The sequence below is a fragment of the Fukomys damarensis genome, unplaced genomic scaffold, assembly GCF_012274545.1.
Source record: "Fukomys damarensis isolate Sample0158 unplaced genomic scaffold, DMR_v1.0_HiC HiC_scaffold_16, whole genome shotgun sequence".
NCBI classification, from domain to species: Eukaryota; Metazoa; Chordata; class Mammalia; order Rodentia; family Bathyergidae; genus Fukomys; species Fukomys damarensis.
Window position 1 is genome coordinate 102897468 of NW_022900928.1, and position 23815 is coordinate 102921282.

Here is a 23815-nt window from a genome sequence, read left to right on the forward strand (position 1 = left end):
TTTTTTTGTTTTTTTTTTTTTCTTGACTTTCAGAAATCCCTTTTTTTTTTTTTTTTTTTTTTTTTGTACCAAGGATCAAACTCAGGACCTTGCACTTTTGAGGCAGGCACCCGCACCACTGAGCCAAATCCCTGGACCTCATACTTTTTATTGTAATTAGTACATTTTGTAGTACACGACCTGCCAGGCATACTTTCAACTTCAGACAAATGTCTTATGAGGTGTTAGTCCACGTTGGTCTTAAAGATAGAAGTTATGTCTAAGGGGTGATGAGTTAGTTACAAAGCAGCAGATTTACAACTTAGCCAAAAATGAAATCAGTCTCAGAATAGATTGCCTTTAGAAGTAAGGTTTACAAGTAGAGGCCTGATACATCTGGTTTGGGAATTAGTAAAAGTAGGCCTCATTCTACACAGATTTACTTACACTGGCAGATTCTTCAAAGTGAGTGCATTCCTTTGTGCCAGTTTGTTTTGGATACTGGGGACCAAACTCAAGACCTTTCGCTTGAGGTAGGCATGGTGCCACTGAGCTAAATCTCCAGTCCGCCTTTTTATCGGTTTTGACATGCTCTTAGAGTATTCACAGTCTAGGATATCAGTATAGTCTATAGATATGAGAGGAGTATGATTCTCTTCAACAAATAGATTGTGCCATTTTATAATTTTGTCCGAGTTTATGAGACTTGTGTGACGCAGAGAAAGGAACCCTGGACCTGGTGTAGGTCTTGGCTCTGGATCAGAAATGATGGGTGGAAAGATAAAATGTGACTGTGAAATGTGCAATAAAAACAAATGCATTGATCATTTAGTTTCAGAAATAACATTTGATTTGTTTTAAGACAAGCTTCACAATTAAAAATCTAAGCTGACTTTTCCCCCCCCCGGAAAGCATTCACAGCTCTGATGGAGGGCAAAATCAATAAGCAGCTGAAGAAGGTTCTAAAGAAAATAGTAAAAGAAGCCCATGAACCTCTAGCTGTAGCTGATGCTAAACTAGGAGGAGTCATAAAGGTAAGGTCATGAACTGTGAGTATGTGGTAGATATACCACTCAGTGGTAGAGTATATGGTTGGCAAACATGTGGCCCAGCATTTAATGTCAGCACTGTCAGAATGAATGAATAGTAAAGTCAAGATTTTCTTTCATGCCTGGTAGTCAGATCTCACAGCTACTAACTACAAAGCCCTTTGTAAATAGAGAAACTAAAAGGAACAAATTAATGACATCCATAATCCTGTGCAACAAATATAATTGTTCAGACTTCATCTTTCTATATTCTACATAATCAGTTTTCACAAGATTAATAGAGCCAAGTCCTGGGGATTTAGCTTAGTGGTGCCATGCCTGCCTTGCAATCACAAGGTCCTCCTGTGTTTGATCCCTGGTACCAAAAAAAAGAAGAAGAAGAAGAAGAAAAGAAAAGCAGAGCCAAGCATCAAAGTAATAGCACTCATTGAGAAAATATAAGTGAATAATATGAGTGATTAAAAATTAGCTTCAACTCTGCTACTGATACATGCTAGCATACTTTTGGTTAGCCACAGTTTTTTTCTTTCAACAAAAATAATTGTCCTGACATTTTTGTAAGCATATTTATTAGCAGTCTTTTGGAGGGAGAGTAGTTGCTAGAAATGAAACACAATGAGTGGAAAGACTGGAAAACTAACCTGCCAAACTCAAAAAGCAGAATAAGTTCTGATAAATGTAATACTTATTTTTAAGTATTTCAGTGAGGGGTTAATTGTTGTAGTCATAAACATACCTAGCGAAGTAAAGATTATGTTGTGGGTGTCTTCAGGAAAGAACTGTGTGAAATGGCAGTAATATGCTACCGTGACTTAAGGATATTAATAAATCAGATTTTTTTTTTTTGTATCAGGATCAAACTTGGGACCTTGCGCTTGCAAGGCAGGTGGTAGAACCACTGAGCTAAGTCCCTGGCAATAAATCAGAATTGTTAATTTAAGTTCACTTATAGCCAAGGGTGTTGGCACATGCCTGTGATCTCAGCATTCAGGAGGCTCAGGCAGGAGGACTATAGTACATATGAGCCCAGCCTGGGATACCTAGTGAATTCAAGGCCAGCCTGAACTACATCAGGAGACCCTGCCTCAAAAAGAAAACACTTTATTTACATTTTTTAATGGGGGGATACCTGGATCAAACTTGGAACCTTGTGCTTGGGAGGCAAGCATAATTTATTTCTAATACAATGAGACAATAAGGTCTTTATTATGTTCTTTGACATGAAGCCTTCATGTTTTTCTGTCAAAAACTAAATTTAGCACATTAAAGAGAAAGTAACATTTTCATTATCCCAAGACTGAAATATTCTAATTCTGAATTCTGCATATGGACATTATGCTTCAGAGAATGGATGCCTGTAAAAATGTAGTTCAATAAACAGTATTGCTGGAATGGTTACACATGTGATGTAACGATACCAAAAAGGCCTACAGAAAAGGCATGGTGCTGAATTGGCAGGATTATGGATATCTTGAATTTGTTCTTTTTAGTTTCTTTATAAAACTTTTATGCTAAATATTATGTATAACATACTAAATTTTTTTTTCTTGGACATGGTACAGTACATAACACTTGCATACCTATTGCATGAGATGAACTAGAACTGTGCAGATCTGTAGGCAGAATCAGATATACTACATAGTGGAGAAGTGCAAAAAAAATTATTACCTTATCTGTAGGGTACATAAAAAAGATTTAACTGTTTTTAAACACTTGCATCTTTACACTTAGACATTAATGATAGGTATGTATTGGAAAGTTTTTCTTTCAAAGAACAAGGAAAATGATCTTCATTGTTATTACACCAAAGAAACACTAAACTATCATTTTGCCTATCTATGTGACAAAAGTACCTAACACATTTTTTATTAACAGAGAAGGGTGGATGAATGCTTACATATTTCCATCACCTTCTGAAGTATAAATTGCTTACATTATAGCTGTCTCAGTGAAAAAAAAATCACGCCATGAAAATGTCCAAATTAAAGGAGTCTTTTATATAGCCAGTGACCAAAAGGTGAGCTCCCCTTCCTAATTCCCGTTGGTACCAGTCAAGCAGGGAAGACCGGTTCTTAGTAGTACCTTTTTTATTTTTTTGTACCAGGGCTCGAACTCAGGTCCTTGCATTTGCAAGGCAGGCGGTGGAACCACTGAGCTAAATCCCTGGCCCAAAACTCATCTTTGAGCAAGCATAGGGGTACGGAAGCAGATTGCATGCTAGATTAAAATCCAATTTTGGGGATCTGGCAGGAAATTTCTATCTTTATGGTTAGGGCCATAGTATAACATGCCCTGTCTTTTGTTCTTAACCACAACACAAAATATGTTCTGTCCTTTGTTCTTAATCACAAGGTAAGCTTGTGCTGTTTTATATCGCTTTGAACAAGCAGTCTGGAGAGGAAAAGGGGTAAAATTCAGGCACCGGATATTGGGGGGTATCTGGTTAACTCACTTCATTCCCTGCTTTGGAAATCAAGTCAAACCATCAACTCTTTGTCAGTTTCAGGGAGGTTATAAGAAGACCTTAACACTGTTAACTTTACAGAGGCAATACAATCTTGCACAAACTTAGCTAAGCAATTGATTGATTATACCTGGGGCTATCATGAGTCTAAGCAGGACAAGAGTAAGAGGACATGCCATAGAGGAAATCAGTGGTGTGAGCCATGGGCACAAATGAAACATTTTTTAAAAAAGAACTAACCTCAGTAGAAGACAGAAGGAACCTAAACCCATGGCTTGAGCCTTAAATAAGTATCCCAATAGTAACAAGGGCAAATCAAGCACAGGAGAATCATATTAGTCTCTGTAGTGGCTTAGGCCCTGGCTGGAGAGTCCACAGTTTTGGGTAGGTCTTCCCTTGTGTGTGATGGATCCAGATGGGGACCCTGGTCACCTTGACGGCAGGGTGTTGTAAGGACATTGAGATGTGGCCCCTTCCACTGTGGCTTTAATCCTTTGTAAAGCTCTTTATTAGCACCGAGTCTCCAGCCTGGAATGAATGGGCTGGCCTCTAGGTGAGTAGTAAGACCTCATGCATATTGCAGTGAACTTTTTCCTGGACCTTTTGAAGCGCCTGTAAATACTTTAACAGGGATTCATTAGTTATTTCTGCCAAAACAGGGTCCTTGTTTCAAGGAAGCAAGGGGGAGGTCTGCTAAACAATCTGAAAAGCAGCATACACGGCCCTGTAAAGAGTACAAAGTGCACAAAGGCCAGGGATTTAGCTCAGTGGTTCCCCTGCCTGCCTCGCAAGTGTAGGGCCGAGTTTGATCCCCAGTACCCCCAAAAAAAACAACCAACAAAGTGTGTGAGTCAGGGCCAAAGGATGGAGGTTGAGTCAGTTCTCACCAGTTTCCAAAATTAGTTTGGACAGAGGAGTTTTAAGAGTCTGATTCATGCCGGGGACTTAGCTCAGCGGTTCGGTGGCCTGCCTTGCAAGCGCAAGGACCGGAGTTCAATCCCCGGTACCAAAAAAAATAGTTCACAAGAGTCTGATTCATGCCGGGGACTTAGCTCAGCGGTTCGGTGGCCTGCCTTGCAAGCGCAAGGACCGGAGTTCAATCCCCGGTACCAAAAAAAATAGTTCACAAGAGTCTGATTCATCTGCTCTACCTGTCCTGAACTCTCAAGGCCTTTATACATAATGGAGCTTCCATTCTGTCCCTAAGGCTCTACCTATACTGCCTGTGTTACTGCTGACAAAAAGCAGGTCCATTCTCTTAATTCTGTGTTAATTGGGAGCCCATACCTGGGGATAATCTGTGACAGCTTCTTGGCTAATAGTTGTGCAGTTTATCTTTTTGTTCTCCCTGCTTCCACCCACCCCAAGAATGTGTCTATTGTGACTAATAAATATCCTCTACCCTGCTGCAGTATCTTTGATTTGGTGAAGTCCACTTCCCAGTGCTCTTCTGGGCTTAACCCATGTAACCTGACCCCTACTTCCCTCTTCCTACCTTGCTTGGCAATCACTTGAGCACACTCTGGATACCACATGGTCACTGAGCAAACTATATCAGAGAGACCAGGAATGAAAAACTGCTGTCTGTGTAGACGTTGATCCTCTTTCCTTGTCCCCATCGCAAGGCTTATGTGAGGGCTATCATTTCCGCTTTTTGAACAGAGGTGCCTGCAGGGAGGATTTGGGTCCCGATGGCCTCCTGTTGGGTGGTAACTGCTGCTCCAGCCTTACAGCTGAAAACAGGGTCATTTCAGCTCTGCGTGGGAATTTCTCAAAGATTGCACCAGCAGGCTTGAGTGAGATCAAGGAAGTCTTGGCGATCGTGGATGGAAAGTATTTTTAAGGGATGCTAATATTTAAAAATAGGGGAAGAGCCTAAGCTTGGAAGTTAGGCTTAATTCATTACCCGTCTATAGTAGTTTTGATTTAAAATCTTTTAAGTAAGCCTTTCACTTTTTAAAGGAATAAAGGAAATCACCAAAGAGGAACAAAACTCCTAGTGAGTCAGATTGTGTTCATCGTTTACAGCTTTTGATTTATACAGCAAGCTGTTTTCCAGAAGTTCGTTAGGTTTGACTTCACTTGAATGTTCTTCCATAAATGTACTACAAACTTAATAACACTTTGTCAAACTTAGGTCTGTATGTACATAAAATAGTAGCAATTTAATGTGTAAGAAATTGAGGATAACTTTTTTCTTTATTTAAAATAAATATACTTCTTGCAGGAAAAGCTGAATCTCAGTTGTATCCATAGCCCTATTGTTAATGAGCTTATGAGGGGAATCAGATCACAGATGGATGGATTGATCCCTGGAGTAGAGCCACGTGAAATGGCAGCCATGTGTCTTGGATTGGCCCACAGGTAGGAATTATTGGAAAGTATTTTATTTATATTAGGTAAGCACCATTCTAAAAATGTTAAAAAATATTAATGTAATGATTTACCAGTCCAATTTAAATATGGGATCACCAAAAATTGCATTGTTTTTATAAGATAATCAAATTAAAATGACAATTTTATCAAATTTATTCAGTCCGAGAATGGACTGGTTGAAATGACACCTGATTGTCATTATGTAAACAAACATGCCTGAGTAATGCCCAGGGCAGACTGTTAAGTGGTTAATTTAACCCTCAGCACAACCTTATGAGAGAGGCCAAGTATGTAGTTAGTGGCACTGTGTCTGCCTGGTAAGCACAAAGTCCTGGGTTCAATTCCTGGTTCTGCAAAAACAACAAAAATACCAACCTTATGAGGAAGATACTAATGTTATCTTCATAAGGGAACCGATGCCCCCAAGATCGACATACTGGTAAGCGGTAAAAGCAGAATTTCTACCCACACAGTCTGGCTCTATTGTCTGGACTATTGGGGTTTTTTTTGTTGTGTTTATTTGTTTGTTTTTTGTACCAGGGATTGAACTTGGGACCTTGTGCTTGGAAAGCAGGCAGCAGAAGCACTGAACTAGAGTGTCAGCAGACTGTCAGTTTTGCGGAGCGGAGGGGGGTTACCAGGGATCCAACTCAGGTCCTTGTGCTTGCGAGCCAGGTGGCAGAACCACTGAGGTACATCCCCGGCAACTGTCAGTTTTTTGAGACAGAGTCTCCTGTAGTTTGGGCTGGTCTTGAACTCACAGCAGTCCTCCTGCCTCAGCCTTCCCAGTGCTGGGATTATAGACATGGCAATTGTCTGGATTTCTTAAAATTTTATCATAGGAACATATAGCCCTGCTACTGATAGATCCCTACTTTTTATTTCTGGTAAGTCATATGCTACTCTGCCACCCACTTGCCGTTTCCCAAAATTCTCTTATCTGCTCTGGTCTACCATTTTGTATCACTGTTTTTTTATTTTTAACAAACTTGTAGGATTTGGCAAAGAGACGCACTTTAACTGTCCCATGTTTAACCAGAGGTCCCTTAGCACATGTTACTGCTATACTACAGTCATCAAAAGCTTAACATTCTGTGAAATTGCATTAAAAACTGTAAAGAAAGTAAAGATTATGGGTAGAATAGAGTGGTGCCTTGGTTCGTGAATTTAATTGTTTCCACAATTCTGGTCGAGAACAGAAGCAAAATTTTGCCAAATGCTTCTGTTTGCAAACCAAATTGCTTGCAAATAAGCATTCGTGAACCAGGGTACTGCTATACTTAAAACTGTTGCAGCTTTGTAACCTGACTGCTATTAACAGTAATCCTAGGGGACTGGGGATTTAGCTCAGTGGTACCGGTCCTGCCGGGCAAATGCAAAGTCCTGAGTTCAATCCCTGGTGCGGGGCAGGGGTAGGGGTTCTAATTAGCGCAACTGAAAGTGGCACACCCCTGCAAAACTAGCTGTTAGGGAGACTGATGTAGGAAAATCTCAAAATGAAGGCCAGCATGAGCAGCTTAATGAGACTGTGTCAAAAGGCTAGGAGTGTAGCTCAGTATCAAGATACTACAGTAAACAGTCTGTGCCTATAAACTTCACATTCAAAAGATGAACATAGGGCTGAGGGTGTAGCTAAGTGGTAGAGCCCTTAACCTATCGTGTGAAACCGTGGGTTTGATTGCCAGTATGGAGAAAAAAGGTGAGTGTGGATTAATGAAAAGGTTGAAGCTGCTGAGTCAGAATTAAGAATGGAGTGGATAAATAAATAAATAAATAAATAAATAAATATATAAATGAAAGCAGTGAGGGATGCCCTGAAGACCGAATTCAAAGCAAATGCTGAGAAGATTTCTGGTAGCAGCATAAAAATTGTGAAAGTGAAAAAAGAATAATTAACCCTGACTAAAGCTTGAAATGCTATATTTTCCCATGAAGATGTGTGGGCACATGTTATGGCAGATTAAAATTAGTGACACTTTGTTGGGGGAAAAATACCTATCTTCATAAATTGATGGCGCCAATAAAGTGATATGTGGTTCAAAAAAAAAAAACAGAGTAGACAAAGGAAGAATTTTGAAATAAGGATTTTTTTTTTTTAATTAAGTTAATTGGTACATTTTAGGTGTATAATATGATGGCATTCATCATTGGGAATTTGTACCTTTACATGATATATCTTGGTTCTCATTTTTTCCCCCATTTTCCCTGCCCTCCCTTCATCCATGCTACCCCTCCCTATTTTCAAAGGCTTCTCCATTTTTCTTTTCCTTTCCCCTACTTCTACCACTTCTCCCCTTTAGACCTTTACTTCCTATGAAATAAGAGTTTTTAAGATAGAACAAATGGCTATACTGAATCAAGAACTAAACTAGGGGCAGAGAATTTAGCTCAGTGGTTCCGCCGCCTGCCTCGCAAGCACAAGGACCAGAGTTTGATCCCTGCTAACAAAAACAAAACTAAACTTAGTATTGATCCAGCATTGTGTATAACAGTGGTTCTCTGAAAGGTAGTACTAGACAGTGTACACAGGTATTTTTAGTTACCACCTATGTGGGTTAAAGTCTGCTCCCAACATCTTATTCAGAAATACTGAAAATGTCCTACAGCGCTCAGGACATCCAGTCCCCAACAACAAAGAATTCTAAGGCCAAAGTGTGACCAGTGCCAAGATTAAGAAAAGCTTGCATATAGTATTATTCCTGTATAACTCTCTTTTCAGATGTTGGAGCGCTGCAATGTTTGGGTTTTTTGTTTTATTTTGTTTTGTACAGGGAATCAAACTCATGACCTTGCACTTGTGAGGCGTGTGTGGTGCCACTGAGTTAATCTGTAGCCCCAAGCAATGTTTCTTCGGGGTAATATAAAGCCTTAATGTCTGCAGAAAAATTGCATGACTAATAGGACTTTGCTTTGTGTAGTGTTACCGTGTTTGTCATTATATATAAATGTATGCATGTTATAGGAATACAGGTAAGTTGTAATAGGACAAGTATATTTTTATTAAATACATACTTTCTGATCTTGCTTACATAGTACATTTGTTTTGTTTTGGTACTGGGAATTGAACTCGGGACCTTGCGCTTGCAAGGCAGGTGGAACCACTGAGCTAAATCCCCAGCCCTGTGTAGTTCACTTGTATATAACTGATTTTTCTTAGAAAAACTTAAAGTAACTCTAAGGAGAGGGGTTGGGTTAGAAATTAAGAAATGATATTGCTATATAGGCCAGGCTGGCCACAATCCTCCTGCCTTAACCTAGTTACTGGTATTACAGGTGTATGCCACCATACATTGCTCAAAAAAATTTTTTTTTCCAAGATGTGAATTTTAATGCTTTTCGTAGATGCTGTTTGGCTAATTTGGTTTTCCCCACTCTCCCCAGCCTGTCTCGGTACAGATTGAAATTTAGCGCTGATAAAGTGGATACAATGATTGTTCAAGCAATTTGTAAGTATAACACATTGCAAAGTCTCCTCTCTTTGCTCTTTGTGGTTTTTTTTCTTACTATTGAAACTTTCTGTGGGAAGAGAAAGGAGATGAGCTAGACCAGTGATGGCTAACCTTTTAGTGCTTTCATTGAAAATGCACAGCCAGCTGTGGCACATGTGCCATATATTTGCCACCATTGAGCTAGACCTTTTATTTTTATATTTTGGGGGAGGCTAAAATAAACCTTTATTCCTTTAAGTGGTACATGTCAGATATTTGGTCAAGCAAAGAAAAGCTGCCCGATACACCTGGGGTGAGGTGGAGCCACTGGAGCTCCACCAGTGGAGGAGTGCTGGGCAAGGCAGAGTATACCTCGAGGGGATGGGTGGCTCTTCTTTTGAGTGGAAGCACAAAGCATGGTGTCCTCTTGTTCACTGTCCTTGGAGAAGCAGAGACCCTGTATTCTGTAGGCAAAGGCTGGTGTACCAAGCTAGACCTTTTAGTGAATAAAGTAAACAAACTGGTCCATCTCTTCCTTTTTGGTGTGTTGTTTTGGGTTTTTCTTCTACATCTTCACACTGTCAGTGCTTCTGGCAGGCAGCATGGTGTCTTGCTGGTCCCGGGTGTCTGTGCCCCTTGGGTGCTGAGGTTACCAGGGCCAAGGTAGGAGTACGTGGGGAGCGGGTGTTGGCCGCCAGAGAGGGCTCCAGGAGTCCCATATCCAGGGCATGTGCATGTGATCTAGCAGCCCGTGGCCCAGGCGGTAAGCACAGCACATAGTGCTTCATGTACTCTCCCTTCATCCTGCTGCCTGGGAACCTGGTGCGCTCAGAATTCATGACACAGGCAGCCATCTCAACCTGCTGCACAGTTTAAACTCCAAAGTAGATAAATTGGAAAGGCAAAGTAGAAGAAGGCGGCAGATAGATGTTCCATTACACTGGAACCTTGAAATTCATGGAAGTTATGTTCCTAGAGCACCCTCAAGTTATGAAAAATGTGAATTTCAGATACGGTCAGAAAAATGCCTATAAACTCTAATTTTTATAGTTTAAACTCTAAATATGCTGTATCTTCCACAGTTTTGTAACTTAATAGAATACTATATTAATAAATCCATAGAAGATGCAGGGCCTTTTGGCGGCATCTTAGGGGGTTGCATGTGTGCGCATCTTCCCCCTCCCCAACACAGACGCACACACACTAGGGATGGAACTCAGGACCTTATGCTTGTGTAGCAGGCATAGCACCACTGAACTAGATCCTCTGGCCCCTATCTTAGGATTTTAAGAACAAAACTGAGAATACTCAAGATAGCTACATGTGGTACAGCAACCTGTTATGCAAAAATGCTAATGCATCTGCCAGGGATAGGTTACAGGGCAACAGCCAGTGAACAGAATATTGTTGAATGGCTGCTTGCAAACCACCTGCCCAAAAACCCATTTGGTTTTTGGGTGTGGTTTTTTTTTTTTTTTTTTTGCTTGTTTGGTTTTGGTTTTGGTTTTTTTTTTGTGGGCGGGGAGTACTGGGGATCAAACTCCTGACCTTGCGCTTATGAGGTAGGAGGTGGAACCACTGAGCTAAATTCTCAGCCCCTAAAAAATAATTTTGTGGAGGATATTTGTGTTTTCTGCAAAATTGCAGGGGTTTCCTCAGTTATTAGATTCTAAGGAGTAAATCCACAAATGACTGGGTACAAACTCTGAACCACAACTTCTCAGGTATTACTATATTTGACTAGTTGAAGATGAAATGAATCATAGTATTAACGTGTAGGTCTTTTCCACAAACAAATTTAAAACTGCAGGCAAAATGTATATAATTGTGCATTATGTTTGTTTTGTTTTGTTTTTCACTTGACCCTTCCCTATGTTTTTTGGCATCTCTTTAGTACTGAGGATTGGGGATTATATCCAGGACCTCACATGTGCTTGGAAAGTGCTCTATCACTGAGCTACTTTTTCCACCTTTTATTTGATACAAAGTCTTATTATTGTATTACCAGGCTGACCTTGAAATCGCAGTATCTTCCTGTCTTGTCCTTACAAGCACTAGTATCACAGGTGCACACCACCACACCTGGCTAGTTCTCTTAATGGTTTATTTTGCATGTGGAATAATTTTTTTATGAACATCATAAGCTGGGCATGATGGTACATGCTTGTAGTCCTAGCAAGGGAGGCTGAGACAGGAGGATTGCCACAGATTCGAGGCCAGCCTGATGAACTCAAAAAACAAAAACAAAAATCTCTATAGCCAACAATTCTAGAATGATACCTAAGTGAATTGAATTATGGATTGAGCCCCATATACACCATGTTCACAGCACTGTTTATAGTATATACCCACTAACAGACAAGTAAATAAACGTTGTCATACATTTACAGTGATAAACCTCTTTAAAACAGAATGGAGCTCTCACATGGACGTGATGGTGCATGCCTGTGATCCCAGCACTCAGGAGGCTAAAGCAGGAAGATTGCTGCAATTTTTAGGTCAACCTAGGCTACATAGTGAGTTTAAGGCCAGCTTGAATTACATTGTGAGACCCTGTCTCAAAAAAAAATTGAAGACCAAAAAGGAATAAAGTTTTAATACATGCTATGAAGTACATAAACCTTGAAGTGTTGAGAAATAAGCCAAATACAAAAGGACAAGTAATGTGATTCCACTTACGTGAGGTATCTAGACATAGAAAGCAAAAGTAGTATAAGAATTAATAGGGGCAGGGCTGGGGATTTAGCTCAGCGGTTCGGTGGCGTGCCTCACAAGCGCAAGGACCCAAGTTTGATCCCCAGTACAAAACAAAAAAGAATTAATAGGGGCTTGGCTGGTTGAGGTGGCACACGTGTGCAGTCCCAGCACTTGGGAGCCCGAGGCAGGAGGATCACAGAGTTAGAGGCCACTACGTAGTAAGAACCTGTAATTCGGGTTTGGGGAGGTGGGAAAGGGTAGCTATCTTTTTTTTTTAAGTATGAGATTTTCAGTTTCAAAAAGTGTACACCTGCAAAATGTTTAAAGATGAATTTAATGTTTTACATATTTTGCCACAGTAAACCACTTACAAGTTCACTTTTTTTTCTTTTATCTGTTACAGCCTTGCTAGATGACTTAGATAAAGAATTAAACAACTACATTATGCGTTGTAGAGAGTGGTATGGCTGGCATTTCCCAGAATTAGGGAAAATTATTTCAGATAATTTGACATATTGCAAGTGTTTACAGAAAGTTGGTGAGTACTTTGTTTATCCTTTCAGACATTGAAAATAACTGAATTTGATACATCCCCAGATGTTAAACTTTTTTTCCTAAGATGCATAGATTTTTTAAAAAATACTTTGTTTTAGAAGTGAGGCTGTTTGTTAGATTTCAGAAATAAAGTAAATTTAACTTTTATTTTGATGGCCTGCAACAGAGAGCAAGCAAGGTTTCCTTTTTTTTTGTTGTTTTTCTTATAATGGCTTCTGATGATAAATGTCAGTGAAGTTGCCATGAATAAGGGCAATAGGGGATTGGAAAATTGTGTAATATGTTTAATTCTGAGAGCTAATGCCAACTACTACAGCTATCTGTACTACTGCTGTTATATTCTGTACTAATAGAATCACTACAAGGAGCCGGGATTTAGCTCAGCGGTTCGGTGGCCTGCCTTGCAAGCGCAAGTACCTGAGTTCAATCCCTGATACCAAAAAAAAAAAAAAAAAAAAAAAAAAGACAAAACAGTCCATGAAAACTTATTTCTAGCAAAAATTAAGAACAGGACTTTCAATTTTATAATAAAGCTAAGGCAAGTAATTTGAGGGATGGTAATATGGTTATAGCCATGAATAATTCTCAGCTTCTGGTATTACTGTAGTGGTTCTATTTTTTTTTTTTTTTTTTTTTTTTTTTTTTTTTTTTAATCCAGTTATAAGGGGTCGTAGTAGGGAGAGATTTATCTCTAAAATCAAATTTTTACAAAGGGAAACAAGTCAAACTTGTTTGCTTTTTGTTTTATGCAGGCATTCTTTTCATTTGCTTATCTCTACTTTTCATTCTTTTTGGTGGATTTTATTTTTTTATTTTTATTTTTATTTTTTTTTCTGGTACTGGGATCAAACTCAGGACCTTGAACTTGCAAGGCAGGGGTGGTGCTAAATCCCTGGCCCCTTTATGTAATGTATTAAAGAGTTATCCCCTGCCTTTGCAAAAATTCCATAGGTGATAGGAAGAACTATGCCTCTGCCACACTTTCTGAATTGTTGCCAGAGGAAGTTGAAGCCGAAGTAAAAGCAGCTGCAGAGATATCTATGGGAACAGAGGTTTCTGAAGAAGATATTTGTAATATTCTACATCTTTGCACCCAAGTAAGTTATAGCCATACAGAATCTAGTTGAGGCTCACAGTGCTAATAATTATCTGATGGCAATGATGATTTTTACATTTATTGTTTACCTGATAACAGTATGAGGGTATTCAGTCACTACCTCATCTGATGCCATCTTGATTTGTCTGCTTGGGGTAAGGGGATGACCTAAAATAAGTTTGTACTAGCATTGTGTGGATGATGAATTAAACCCATTAAGAAAAGTGATCTTAGGATTAAATTTACTTAAGTACTCTGATAATTCAGGATTCTAACAGAGAGTGTGTTCACTTTGTGAATAAATAGTACAGTCTTATGCTTTTGGTGGGTGCACACCTGTATTTTTCCATTACTCAGGAGGGTGAGACAGTAGGAGCATGATATAGGAAATCCCTGTATCAGAAACAGAGAAATAGGGTTGTGGTTTTTTGTTGTGTGGGGATGGTTTTTTGTTTATTGTTTTGTTTGTTTGTTTTTTTACCGGGGATCAAACTCCGGACCTTGCGCTTGTGAGGCAGGCAGCAGAACCATGTCGGATCTTGCTGTGCTGCCTGGTCTGACCTCACTTACAGTCCCAGGCTAAACCTCTCCTGAGTAGTGGAACTACAAGTGTGTGCCACTGTGTCCACCTATTAGAATCCAGTGTTTTAGATGTGAATTTTGCACTGTCTTTACACATAGTTATTACTGACTTAATCATGGTATTCCTTGTTAGGTGATTGAAATCTCTGAATATAGAACCCAGCTGTATGAGTATCTCCAAAACAGAATGATGGCCATTGCACCCAATGTGACAGTCATGGTTGGCGAGTTAGTTGGAGCACGGCTGATTGCTCATGCAGGTGACAATTTTGATGTAATTTGTAAAAATGAGTATTTGAGACTCTTTTCTGGTTTTTAATCTTTAAACTACTTTGTTAAAAAGACTGAAGGCCAAGTGTTCAATGATGATTTTTACTTATTGTGCCTGATTTCCTTTTGGACAATGAAGGCAATAGTCACTACCTCTTCTGAGACACTTGCGCTCCATTGTTAAAAGTTTGTTATGCTTAATTAGAATAGTCAGATGAGGGCTGGGGATTTAGCTCAGTGGCATTGCGCCTGCCTCGCAAACACAAGGTTCTGAGTTTGATCCTTAGCAGCCCCTCCCTCAAAAAATAGTAAGATGAAATGAAAATTAGCATTTTCATAGGAGCTTATTATGGGTTTGATCCTGAGCACCCTCAAAAAACCAACATTTGAATATAGTTTTAAAAAATGACAATCTGGCCAGGCATGGTGACGCATTTCTGTAATCCCAGCACATGGGAGGCTGAGGCAGGAGGATCACTGTGAGTTGGAGACCAGCCTGGGCTACATAGTTCCAGGTCACTCTCAACTACATAGCGAGACTCTGTCTCAAAAAACCAAAAATAAATAAATAAATAAAAGACAACCTGATATATACCTTTATTATTTCAGTTTCATTGAGTATGCTATTTATTTTAATATATTTGACTCAAAAACATTTTAACCATTTTATAAAAAATATAAGACGTGTGATAATACCATCAGAATAGTATGTTATGATAAAAATTATTGTAACTGAGTACCTGAAAATATGAAGTATTTATTGTTTTATATTACTGGAGACATTATGTATCATTCATCATGGATGATTTTATGTAACATCTACATCAGAGTCTTTAGACTAATACTTTGAGCTGATCCATTAATCAGACAGATATTCCATTAAAATGCCCTTGGCTACAAGGTCATGGTCATCTGAGCTGGTTTCATTGCCTGCACCACAATTTCATAGGTAGAGCCATACATGTAGCAGTAACAGATATATAGATTTTAGCAGGAATGTGATTTGTTGTACTTTAAACCTGTTTCTTTTACTGAGGATCGAATTTAGGACCTTGACGCTTGTGAGGCAGGCGCAGTATCACTGAGCTAAATCCCCAACACTATTTTAAACCTGTTTCTAATGGTTGAGTTCATAGCATTGGATTTTTTTTTTTTCTCCCTCAGTTCTGGATGTGGTGGTATTGTAATCCCAGCACTTGGGAGGCTGACACAGGAGAATAGCTACAGTTTGAGGCCAGCCTGAACCACTTACTGAGACTTTTGTCCCCTAAAAGCAACCCAAACAAAGAAACCCTAAAAATATTCTCGGTATATTTTGCAATAAATCTAAGAAAGCAATCTGTGTGCTTTTAGGCCTATCATATCTCTTCCTAATCCACATATGACGCAAAGGTAAATAAAGTGAATAATTTATCATATAGGTATCTTACTGAGATATCCTAATACGTATTTAAAGCAATCAATCAATCACAAGTGAAATACAATTTTCAGAGGATTCAATATAGGCTACAGAATCCTCTATTGAATTAGACAATTTTTGTATGACTGTGGCTTTAATAATTACATTATAGATCTCCTGTTTAATATGTGAAACTTTGAATGCATGGACATATATTATGCATCACTACTTGCTTTTTTTTGTAGGTTCTCTTTTGAATTTGGCCAAGCATGCAGCTTCTACTGTTCAGATTCTTGGAGCAGAAAAGGCACTTTTCAGAGCCCTCAAATCTAGGCGGGATACCCCTAAATACGGTCTCATTTATCATGCTTCCCTTGTAGGCCAGACAAGTCCCAAACACAAAGGAAAGGTGAGTCACACAGTTTTTCCAAAGTTGGCTCCCCTTCGCTTTTTTCCTACTCTTTTTCTTTTAGTACACATTAAATCTTTTCTGTATTTTTTTCTTATTAAAGAGAATAGGGTATTGTTTAGATAGTATTTTTGTACACTGAAAGAAAGGATAAGAAGAAATTGTTATTGTTCCTCTTACAGCCATTGTCATTTATTGTGTTAGTATTTTTCTAGGATCCAGCTGTAGGTGGTACACCAAGAGTATTCTGTTTGCAGGAAACCAATCTAATATATGTGGATTGTCAAAAATAATAGCATATACATTTTGCTGCACAGTTTGTAAGAGCTTCACTGAATCCTTTAGTAACCAGATAGAGGTGTCTGTGTTTTACAGGTGATAAAAATGCAGGCTTAGACAAATTACTTTCAGTCTTTTCTATAGTATGTACAATTTCACAGAAACAAATTTTATAAAATTCATAGTACAGTAGTGAGAAAAGGGAGAGATACAGTGTTTAATAAAATGAAATGTCGCTTAGCTTGAGAAAGGATGTTCTTCTAGACAACCCAAGGTCTAGAAATAGTAAAAACTAAAGAAATAGTTTGAGCTAATTTTAGACATGAACTATCTAAAGTGATAAGATCTTTTCATCCACCAAAATGTTGGCGATATAAAGCCAATTACTATGTAGTGGCAAAGATAAGGAAATACAGTAAGTTGGATGGCTTGTGATGATTTTATAATTTATCATTTTTTTAAAAAATCCTATAATCTGATAATATGATTTGCTACAGGTTTTGTTTCTGTGTTTTTTTTGAGACAGGGTCTCATTATGCATTTCAGGCTGGTCTTGAACTTTCTATGTAGCCTAGGTTAGACTCTAATTCAAAGTAATCCTCCTGCCTGAGCTTCCTGAGTGCTTGGGACCACAGGCATGCACCACCATGCCTGCTACAGTTTTCATATGCATAAATTACTGAGATTTTTACATCTTTATTTGAAATACACTTTGATTTCTTCTAATTTTGTGCTATTAGATTTCTCGAATGCTGGCAGCCAAAACTGTTTTGGCTATTCGTTATGATGCTTTTGGGGAGGATTCCAGTTCTGCAATGGGAGTTGAGAACAGAGCCAAATTAGAGGCCAGATTGAGAAGCTTGGAAGATAGAGGGGTAAGAATCATGCCCTACCTTATGCGAAAGTTAACAAACTGAGTAGTCTAGGAACTTGCATGCTTCATCTGCCCATAGTATCCTTTGTTAAACATTTTTTTCCCTCATTATGTTACACATTTTAGTGCAAATTCTAGGGAACTGTTATTTTAAACAGTACTTGCTATTAAGGTATGCCGTTCCAGTTAAAAGGAACAAAATTATGAGATTGCTGTTTGCTGGTCCACTGGTTAACTTGACAGTGTATTCTAAAGAGACTGATTTAGAATTTTACAAATAGCTTTCATTTTTCTTAGATAAGGAAAATAAGTGGAACAGGAAAGGCATTAGCAAAAACAGAAAAATATGAACATAAAAGGTAAGTACATGTAAGGAGGGTGGGTGAAATTTTTATTTATGCTTTTTTTTTTTTTTTGGTACTGGGGAATTGAGCTCCTTCCTGTCCTTGGCAAGCAGCAGCACCACTGAGCTAAATCCCCAGTCCTATGCCAATTTTTTATTCTAACTTGTACACCCCAATAACCCTGTGATCTCTGTTAATTGATAAAAACTATGTATAGTATGTCATGTTGATTTGACAAATGTGGAAAGGCTAAAGCGAGCAAACATGTGTCCCTTCACTTTTTGTGTGGTGAGAATATATAAAATTTGGTTTTTAGCAATTTTCAGAATGCAGAGATATTAACCATGTCGCAGCTGATTTTTTTTGTTTAGTTTTCTATATCCACATCTAGTTTAATCATCTACATATACTATTTTTAACCTTATCAGTTCTGACACTCATTTATCACAAAAGTTTAGAGTTAACATAAAATGAAACTTTTGTTTTTTTGTTTTATTGGGTTTTTTTTGTTTTTGTTTTTGTGTTTTTTGAGACAGGTTCTCACTGTGTAGTTGAGGTTGGCTTTGAACTATGTAGCCCAGGCTGGCCTGGAACTTGTGACAATCCTGCTTCAGTCTCCCAAGTGCTGGGATTATAGGTGTGGACCACCACACCTGGCTGCTTCTGTAATTTTTCAAGTCTATTTGCCATCTTTGGATTTTTGTTTTTCAAATTATAAATGTTTGTAACATAAAAGTTAACAGCCATTCATCTACAAGTGTACTTTAAAAATAGAACATTTCTGCGGGCCAGGGATTTAGCTCAGTGACACTGCATGTGCCTGGCAAGTGCAAGGTTCTAGTTCAAACCCTGGTACAAGAAAATGGGGGGGGAATTTTTTTTGGTTGTTTTGAAGCAATTTCTTTTTACTTCTATACCAGTATGCAGTTTAGATGTTTAAAGCAACTTCTTAAGAAGTTTAAATTTGAGGCACTCAGTATTTCGGTATTTAACATAAACAAATATGGAGCTTTAGGGAATTTTTTTTTGGGGCGGTGATAATCAGGGATTGAATTCAGGACTATGGGTTTGTGGGGCAGGTGGTGGCACCACTGAGCTAAATTCCTGGCCCTAGGAAATCTTATCTGTGTCTGTCCCCTGTCTTTGTGCCTCCCAGGGCCTCGTAATGAAGAGGGGGGGGGAAGGGTGTGAGAGAGAGAGAGAGGGTGTGAGAGAGAGAGAGATAGGGTCTCACTGTGTAGTTCAGTGTTAGCCTTGAATTCATTATGCATCACAGGCTGTCCTTAAACTCAGCACAAACCTCCTGCCTCAGCCTCCTGAGTGCTGGGATTACAAGCGTGCACCGCCACCACACCAAGCAGTTCTTCTTTACTGAACTTAGTTTTGATACTGTGTTCTAATTTTTTTTTTCGTTTAATCACCTTTGTTCAAAGAGTTGAATTGATTCAGTTTTTACTGTAGATACTTGTAAAGAGCTTTCCTCCATTCATCTCCACCCTTGCTAATTGTTTCCTGTACAATTACAACTGTGTTGATTACTGAATCAGTTCATTTAGCTCACCACTTTTCTCAAATGTGATTAATATCTTTACTTTTTGGAAACTAGTTTTCTAGTCTCCATAAACTACTCCAAACTCATTGAAATGATATGCTTATGTGAATATTATCTAATAACATTTTCTCTTGAAAATTACTTCAATTACAGATATTTGTAGAGATTTTCTAAAATTCCTTGGCTTTTTCAGTGAAGTGAAGACTTATGATCCCTCTGGTGACTCAACCCTTCCAACCTGTTCTAAAAAACGCAAACTGGAACAGACAAATAAAGAGGATGAAGTAATTGAAAAGAAAGCAAAAAAATCCAAGATTAAAATTAAAGGTTAGTTTGATTCTTAAAATACCATTTATACTCATAACGATATACCTATTTTACTACATGAGCTAAAACTCAGTTTATACCACGTGAATTACATTGAGAATTAAAGGGGGGAAAATGTGTTACCTAAAATGGTTGCTAAATGGGCCAGGGATTTAGCTCAATGGTGCCACCACCTGCCTCGCAAATGCAAGGACCTGAGTTCAATCTCTGGTTGTGGCGCACACCACCGCCGCCCCATGTCCCCCCCACCCTGCATGCCTCAAGATAAAGAAAAAAATAAAATGGTTTCTAAAGACAGAATTAGCACAGCACTGTTTTCTTCATTGTTAATAGAAGAGTAGCGTGCTGAGCAGCCATCACTGGAATTCACTCTGTCCCTTAGGGAACTAGGCTGGCTATGAATTGGAGAAGGTAGTACCCCATTTATTAGTTTTACTTGTGTTCACTGAGCACCTGCTAGTCTAGCAAGAGAACAAAGCAGCGATAGCGAACCTCTAGAGACCAGGTGCCCCAACTGTACCCCAAAGACCACTTATTTATTACAAAGGGCTTAACTGCAATTCTGACTGACCCTGCAAAACCACGGAGTTGCGCCTATTGAGTCTCTCCTTGTAACATCATTGCCTGGCTCTGTTGCTCCTTCCTTTCTGAGCATGTGCGTGGCCCCTGTGTGCAGTGTTTTCAGTTGCTGGGGCAACTTAGCTTAGTGCTGACAGCAAGGGCTCTGTGTACCCACTGTGCCATGAGTGACATAGGTTTGCCACTGCTAGAATAAAGCATTAAAAGCAGCAATTAATTAAATACCTCCTTATCAAAAGTGGACTGGCCTGGATAAATATGAATGAGTTATTTAATTTCTGATTCTTTACTGAAAAGTAAGGAGATCCTAGACCCTTGATTGCCATCTGAAATGTTGAAGTAAAGATTTTATCCTTAGTTGTACAGTATTTCCAAAGTTAATGTTACTGGATCCTTGCCATTCCCAGTCACCCACAGTTTTTTCTGTCTCCTTAGTGGCAATTCCTATTTTTTTGGCTGTGAACCCAAATCTGTCCTGTCACTATATAGTCTCAGTTCTGCTATGGAAATTTGTAGTAACCATAGTAGCATCCCCACTGGCTGTCTGATCTCTGATTTTCTATTCTGTGTTGACTGTTCAAATATTGGCCTATTTACTTTTTTTTTTTTTAGTATATGTGCTGCTGAAGCGAGCACTATTTACTTTTTTTTTTTTTCACTTACTACACAGTGAGTTTCTCTTAACACTCCATATCTTCCCCCTGCCCAAATCCTTGAAATCTTGCATTTGCTTTTCTCTCTTCTTGGAATGTTTCTCTCAGGTGTATACTTCATTCACTTCTTTACCTCTTACAGATATTTACCTGACTTCTAAAATGTCTGTAGGCTAGTGAATGCCCTTCTCCAACATTCTGTTTCTCATTTTATCTTTTTGGTTTTGGTTTTGTTTTTGTGGGGTTTTTTTGTTTGTTTGTTTTTTGTTTTCCTGGTACCGGGGATTGAACTCAGGACCTTGGTTTGTGAGGCAGGCATGGTGCCACTGAGCTAAATCCCCAGCCCTGCTTTATTTTTATCTTTAGCACTGATTACTATCTAGTGTGTGTGTGTGTGTGTGTGTGTGTGTGTGTGTGTGTGTGTGTGTAGATCTATATAGATATCTATGTATAGATATCTGTATATCTTCACTCTACTAATAAAATTTGTAAGGATAGGGGTTTTAAAAACCAGTGACAGTCCCAATTAAACAAACATCCTTAAATTTTATAGACAATAACAGTTTTACAGAGGCTAAATTATTCAGTCATAAGCTGAATATGGTGCTCCATTCCTGTAATCCCAGTACTCAGGAGGCTGAGGTAGGAGGATCGCTGTGAGTCTAGGCCAGCCTGCACTACAAAGTGAGATCCTGTCTCAAAAAAACAAAAATAATAATAGTAATGAATTAGTCACAACAGTAGAATAAATCTAGGTCTTCTGATTCCAGAGTGTAGTGTAGTGTGTGTGTGTGTGTGTGTGTGTGTGTGTGTGTGTGTGTGTGTGCTGGGGATTGAACTCAGGTCCTTTTGCTTATGAGGCAGGCAGCGGCACCACTGAGCTAAATCTCAGGGCCTAGAGTGTATTCTTTTACCTGTTAACAGAGGGCTTGATTCAAAGGTGACCTTTCTTTTAATGTTTACTATATTATACAGCAAATCCTTGACTTAGGAATTCTGATCATTGATGAGGGCTGGTTATAACTCAGATTGGTCAATTGAAGGCTCAGGCTTCTCTACACAACCTTCAAAGTGTGTCTTCTGTATACAGGCAGATCTTAGTGTCCTAAGAGAGACATTGGCCCAGGATTTCTCAACCACCACACACAGGAAAAGATGTTGTAATGTTTCTTCCAGAACTCTTTAAGGGTTAAATCTGTGTCTGAGATCATCAGGATGCACAAGCAGCCAGCATTCAAGTCAAAACTCTAACTTAAGACTTTGGTCTTAAGTTAAAATTAAAATTCTGGTTGTAACCCAAGTTGTCTGTATGTCAGGCTGGTCATTACTTAGGGGCCCACTGTAACTGCATGAGGAAATTATAGTTCCTCTTTGTGAACTTGTCTATGTAATTTGTGGAGTTAAAGTACTGGACAGCGTACGCCTTGAAAGTCCTTAATTATGAAATGAACACAATGGCCGGGCGTGGTGGCGCATGCCTGTAATCTAGCACTCGGGAGGCTGAGGCAGGAGGATCACTGTGAGTTCGAGACCAGCCTGGGCTGCATAGTGAGTTCCAGGTCAGTCTCAACTACATAGTGAGACCCTGTCTCCAAAAGGGGGGCCCAGTTTATGAAGTAAACACAGTGAACACTGAATAGTAGAAGATCATGATTTTGGGGGGAACAAACTCTAACAGCATGGTGTGTCTTTGTCCAGTTAAGGAAGAAGAGGAGGAAGAAGAAGAAAAAGTGATAGTGGTAGAAGAGGAGACATCTGTGAAGAAGAAAAAGAAAAAGGATAAAAAGAAACACATTAAGGAAGAGCCAGTTTCTGAGGAAGAGCCATGCACCAGCACTGCAGTTCCTGTATGTCTGTTTTCAACTGCCAGTATTCTTGGCAAGGGCAGGGGCTCCAGAATCTACTCTCAGTCAGAAATAAGCATGTGTTCTGATGAACAAATTTCATTTATGAGGAATTAAAAATAATGTGGCCTTGTATATTTCTATTATAAAAGGTCATTTCCCAAATTTAATCAACCCATCTCCCCCGACCCCACTGCTGCTGCCTCTTAAAAAAAGGGTTTGCTTTTAAGGGAGGGGAAAATGTTATGGGTTTTTCTTTGCATGGTGCTGGGCCTCAAAACTAGTGCCTCACATTAGGTAAGCACCCCACCTCTAGTCACACCTGCCAAAAGCACACTTTTATAGAAGTACTTGTATTTTTGGATTTTAATTTTTCTCCTAAAATTGCTTTCAAGAAAAGTAGATTTTATATGAAAATGTCATTACATGTACAGTTACTGCTCATTCAAAAGTATTCTCGTTGGTTATTTCCAGAGCCCAGAGAAGAAGAAGAAGAAGAAGAAAAAGAAAGACACAGAGGACTAAAGGGAGGGAACCGCAGTCTGTCGGCTGGACATGGGCTTAGTCAAGTGGGGTGAACACCAGAGCTTCTGGTGTGGGCAGATGGGGCAGCGATCAGTCATCTGTAGCTTTCCATGACATCAGCTCTGGTAACCTTGTTATGTCTTCATTGTTATGTCTTCATTTCTTAGTCTTTGATATACAAATAAAACTATTTTCTTTGTATTGGAGTAGTTCTGTGGTAATTTACATTTTAGGTAAAGAATCTTTGGTCTTTCTATATATTTCATTCACTGGTGGTTATTTTGGTCATTATAGTAGAAAAGTGAGCTCTAAATGGTCAATGAGAAATTTAACCTTTTGGAAGACAGTGACTAGATAAGTTTATTGGTACATTTTAGGTATACAATATGACATTTATCATTGATAATGAACCTTTACATGATATATCTTGGTACATATTTCCTCTGTATTTACTTTTAAAAGGGTTTGTTTCTTGTTTATATTTTAATACCAGGTGTGCAAAACATTTTGGTATTAGTTCAAAAAGGGATAAAA

At 38.9% G+C, this 23815-nt stretch overlaps 1 protein-coding gene and 2 non-coding genes across 4 annotated transcripts in view; all 3 read left to right on the forward strand.

The window, feature by feature from the left end:
* The window catches only part of Nop58 (NOP58 ribonucleoprotein), a 35026-nt gene extending 11578 nt beyond the window's left edge, over positions 1–23448 (forward strand). For both annotated transcript variants that reach the window (XM_010616133.2, XM_010616134.3), the window contains 12 exons: positions 892–1013; positions 5720–5856; positions 9250–9314; positions 12397–12531; positions 13500–13645; positions 14360–14486; positions 16141–16304; positions 17324–17458; positions 17755–17816; positions 19547–19680; positions 22611–22759; positions 23231–23448. In XM_010616133.2, the coding sequence (XP_010614435.1) occupies positions 892–1013; positions 5720–5856; positions 9250–9314; positions 12397–12531; positions 13500–13645; positions 14360–14486; positions 16141–16304; positions 17324–17458; positions 17755–17816; positions 19547–19680; positions 22611–22759; positions 23231–23281 (1427 nt within the window). In that variant the 3' untranslated portion in view covers positions 23282–23448. The remainder of the gene's footprint in view (positions 1–891; positions 1014–5719; positions 5857–9249; positions 9315–12396; positions 12532–13499; positions 13646–14359; positions 14487–16140; positions 16305–17323; positions 17459–17754; positions 17817–19546; positions 19681–22610; positions 22760–23230) is intronic.
* On the forward strand, positions 13699–13782 carry LOC117286472. Its single transcript, XR_004517639.1, has one exon. It is a non-coding gene; the product is annotated as a small nucleolar RNA SNORD11B (small nucleolar RNA).
* On the forward strand, positions 14582–14663 carry LOC117286471. The gene has a single exon (XR_004517638.1). It is a non-coding gene; the product is annotated as a small nucleolar RNA SNORD11 (small nucleolar RNA).
* Positions 23449–23815: the final 367 nt, after the last annotated feature.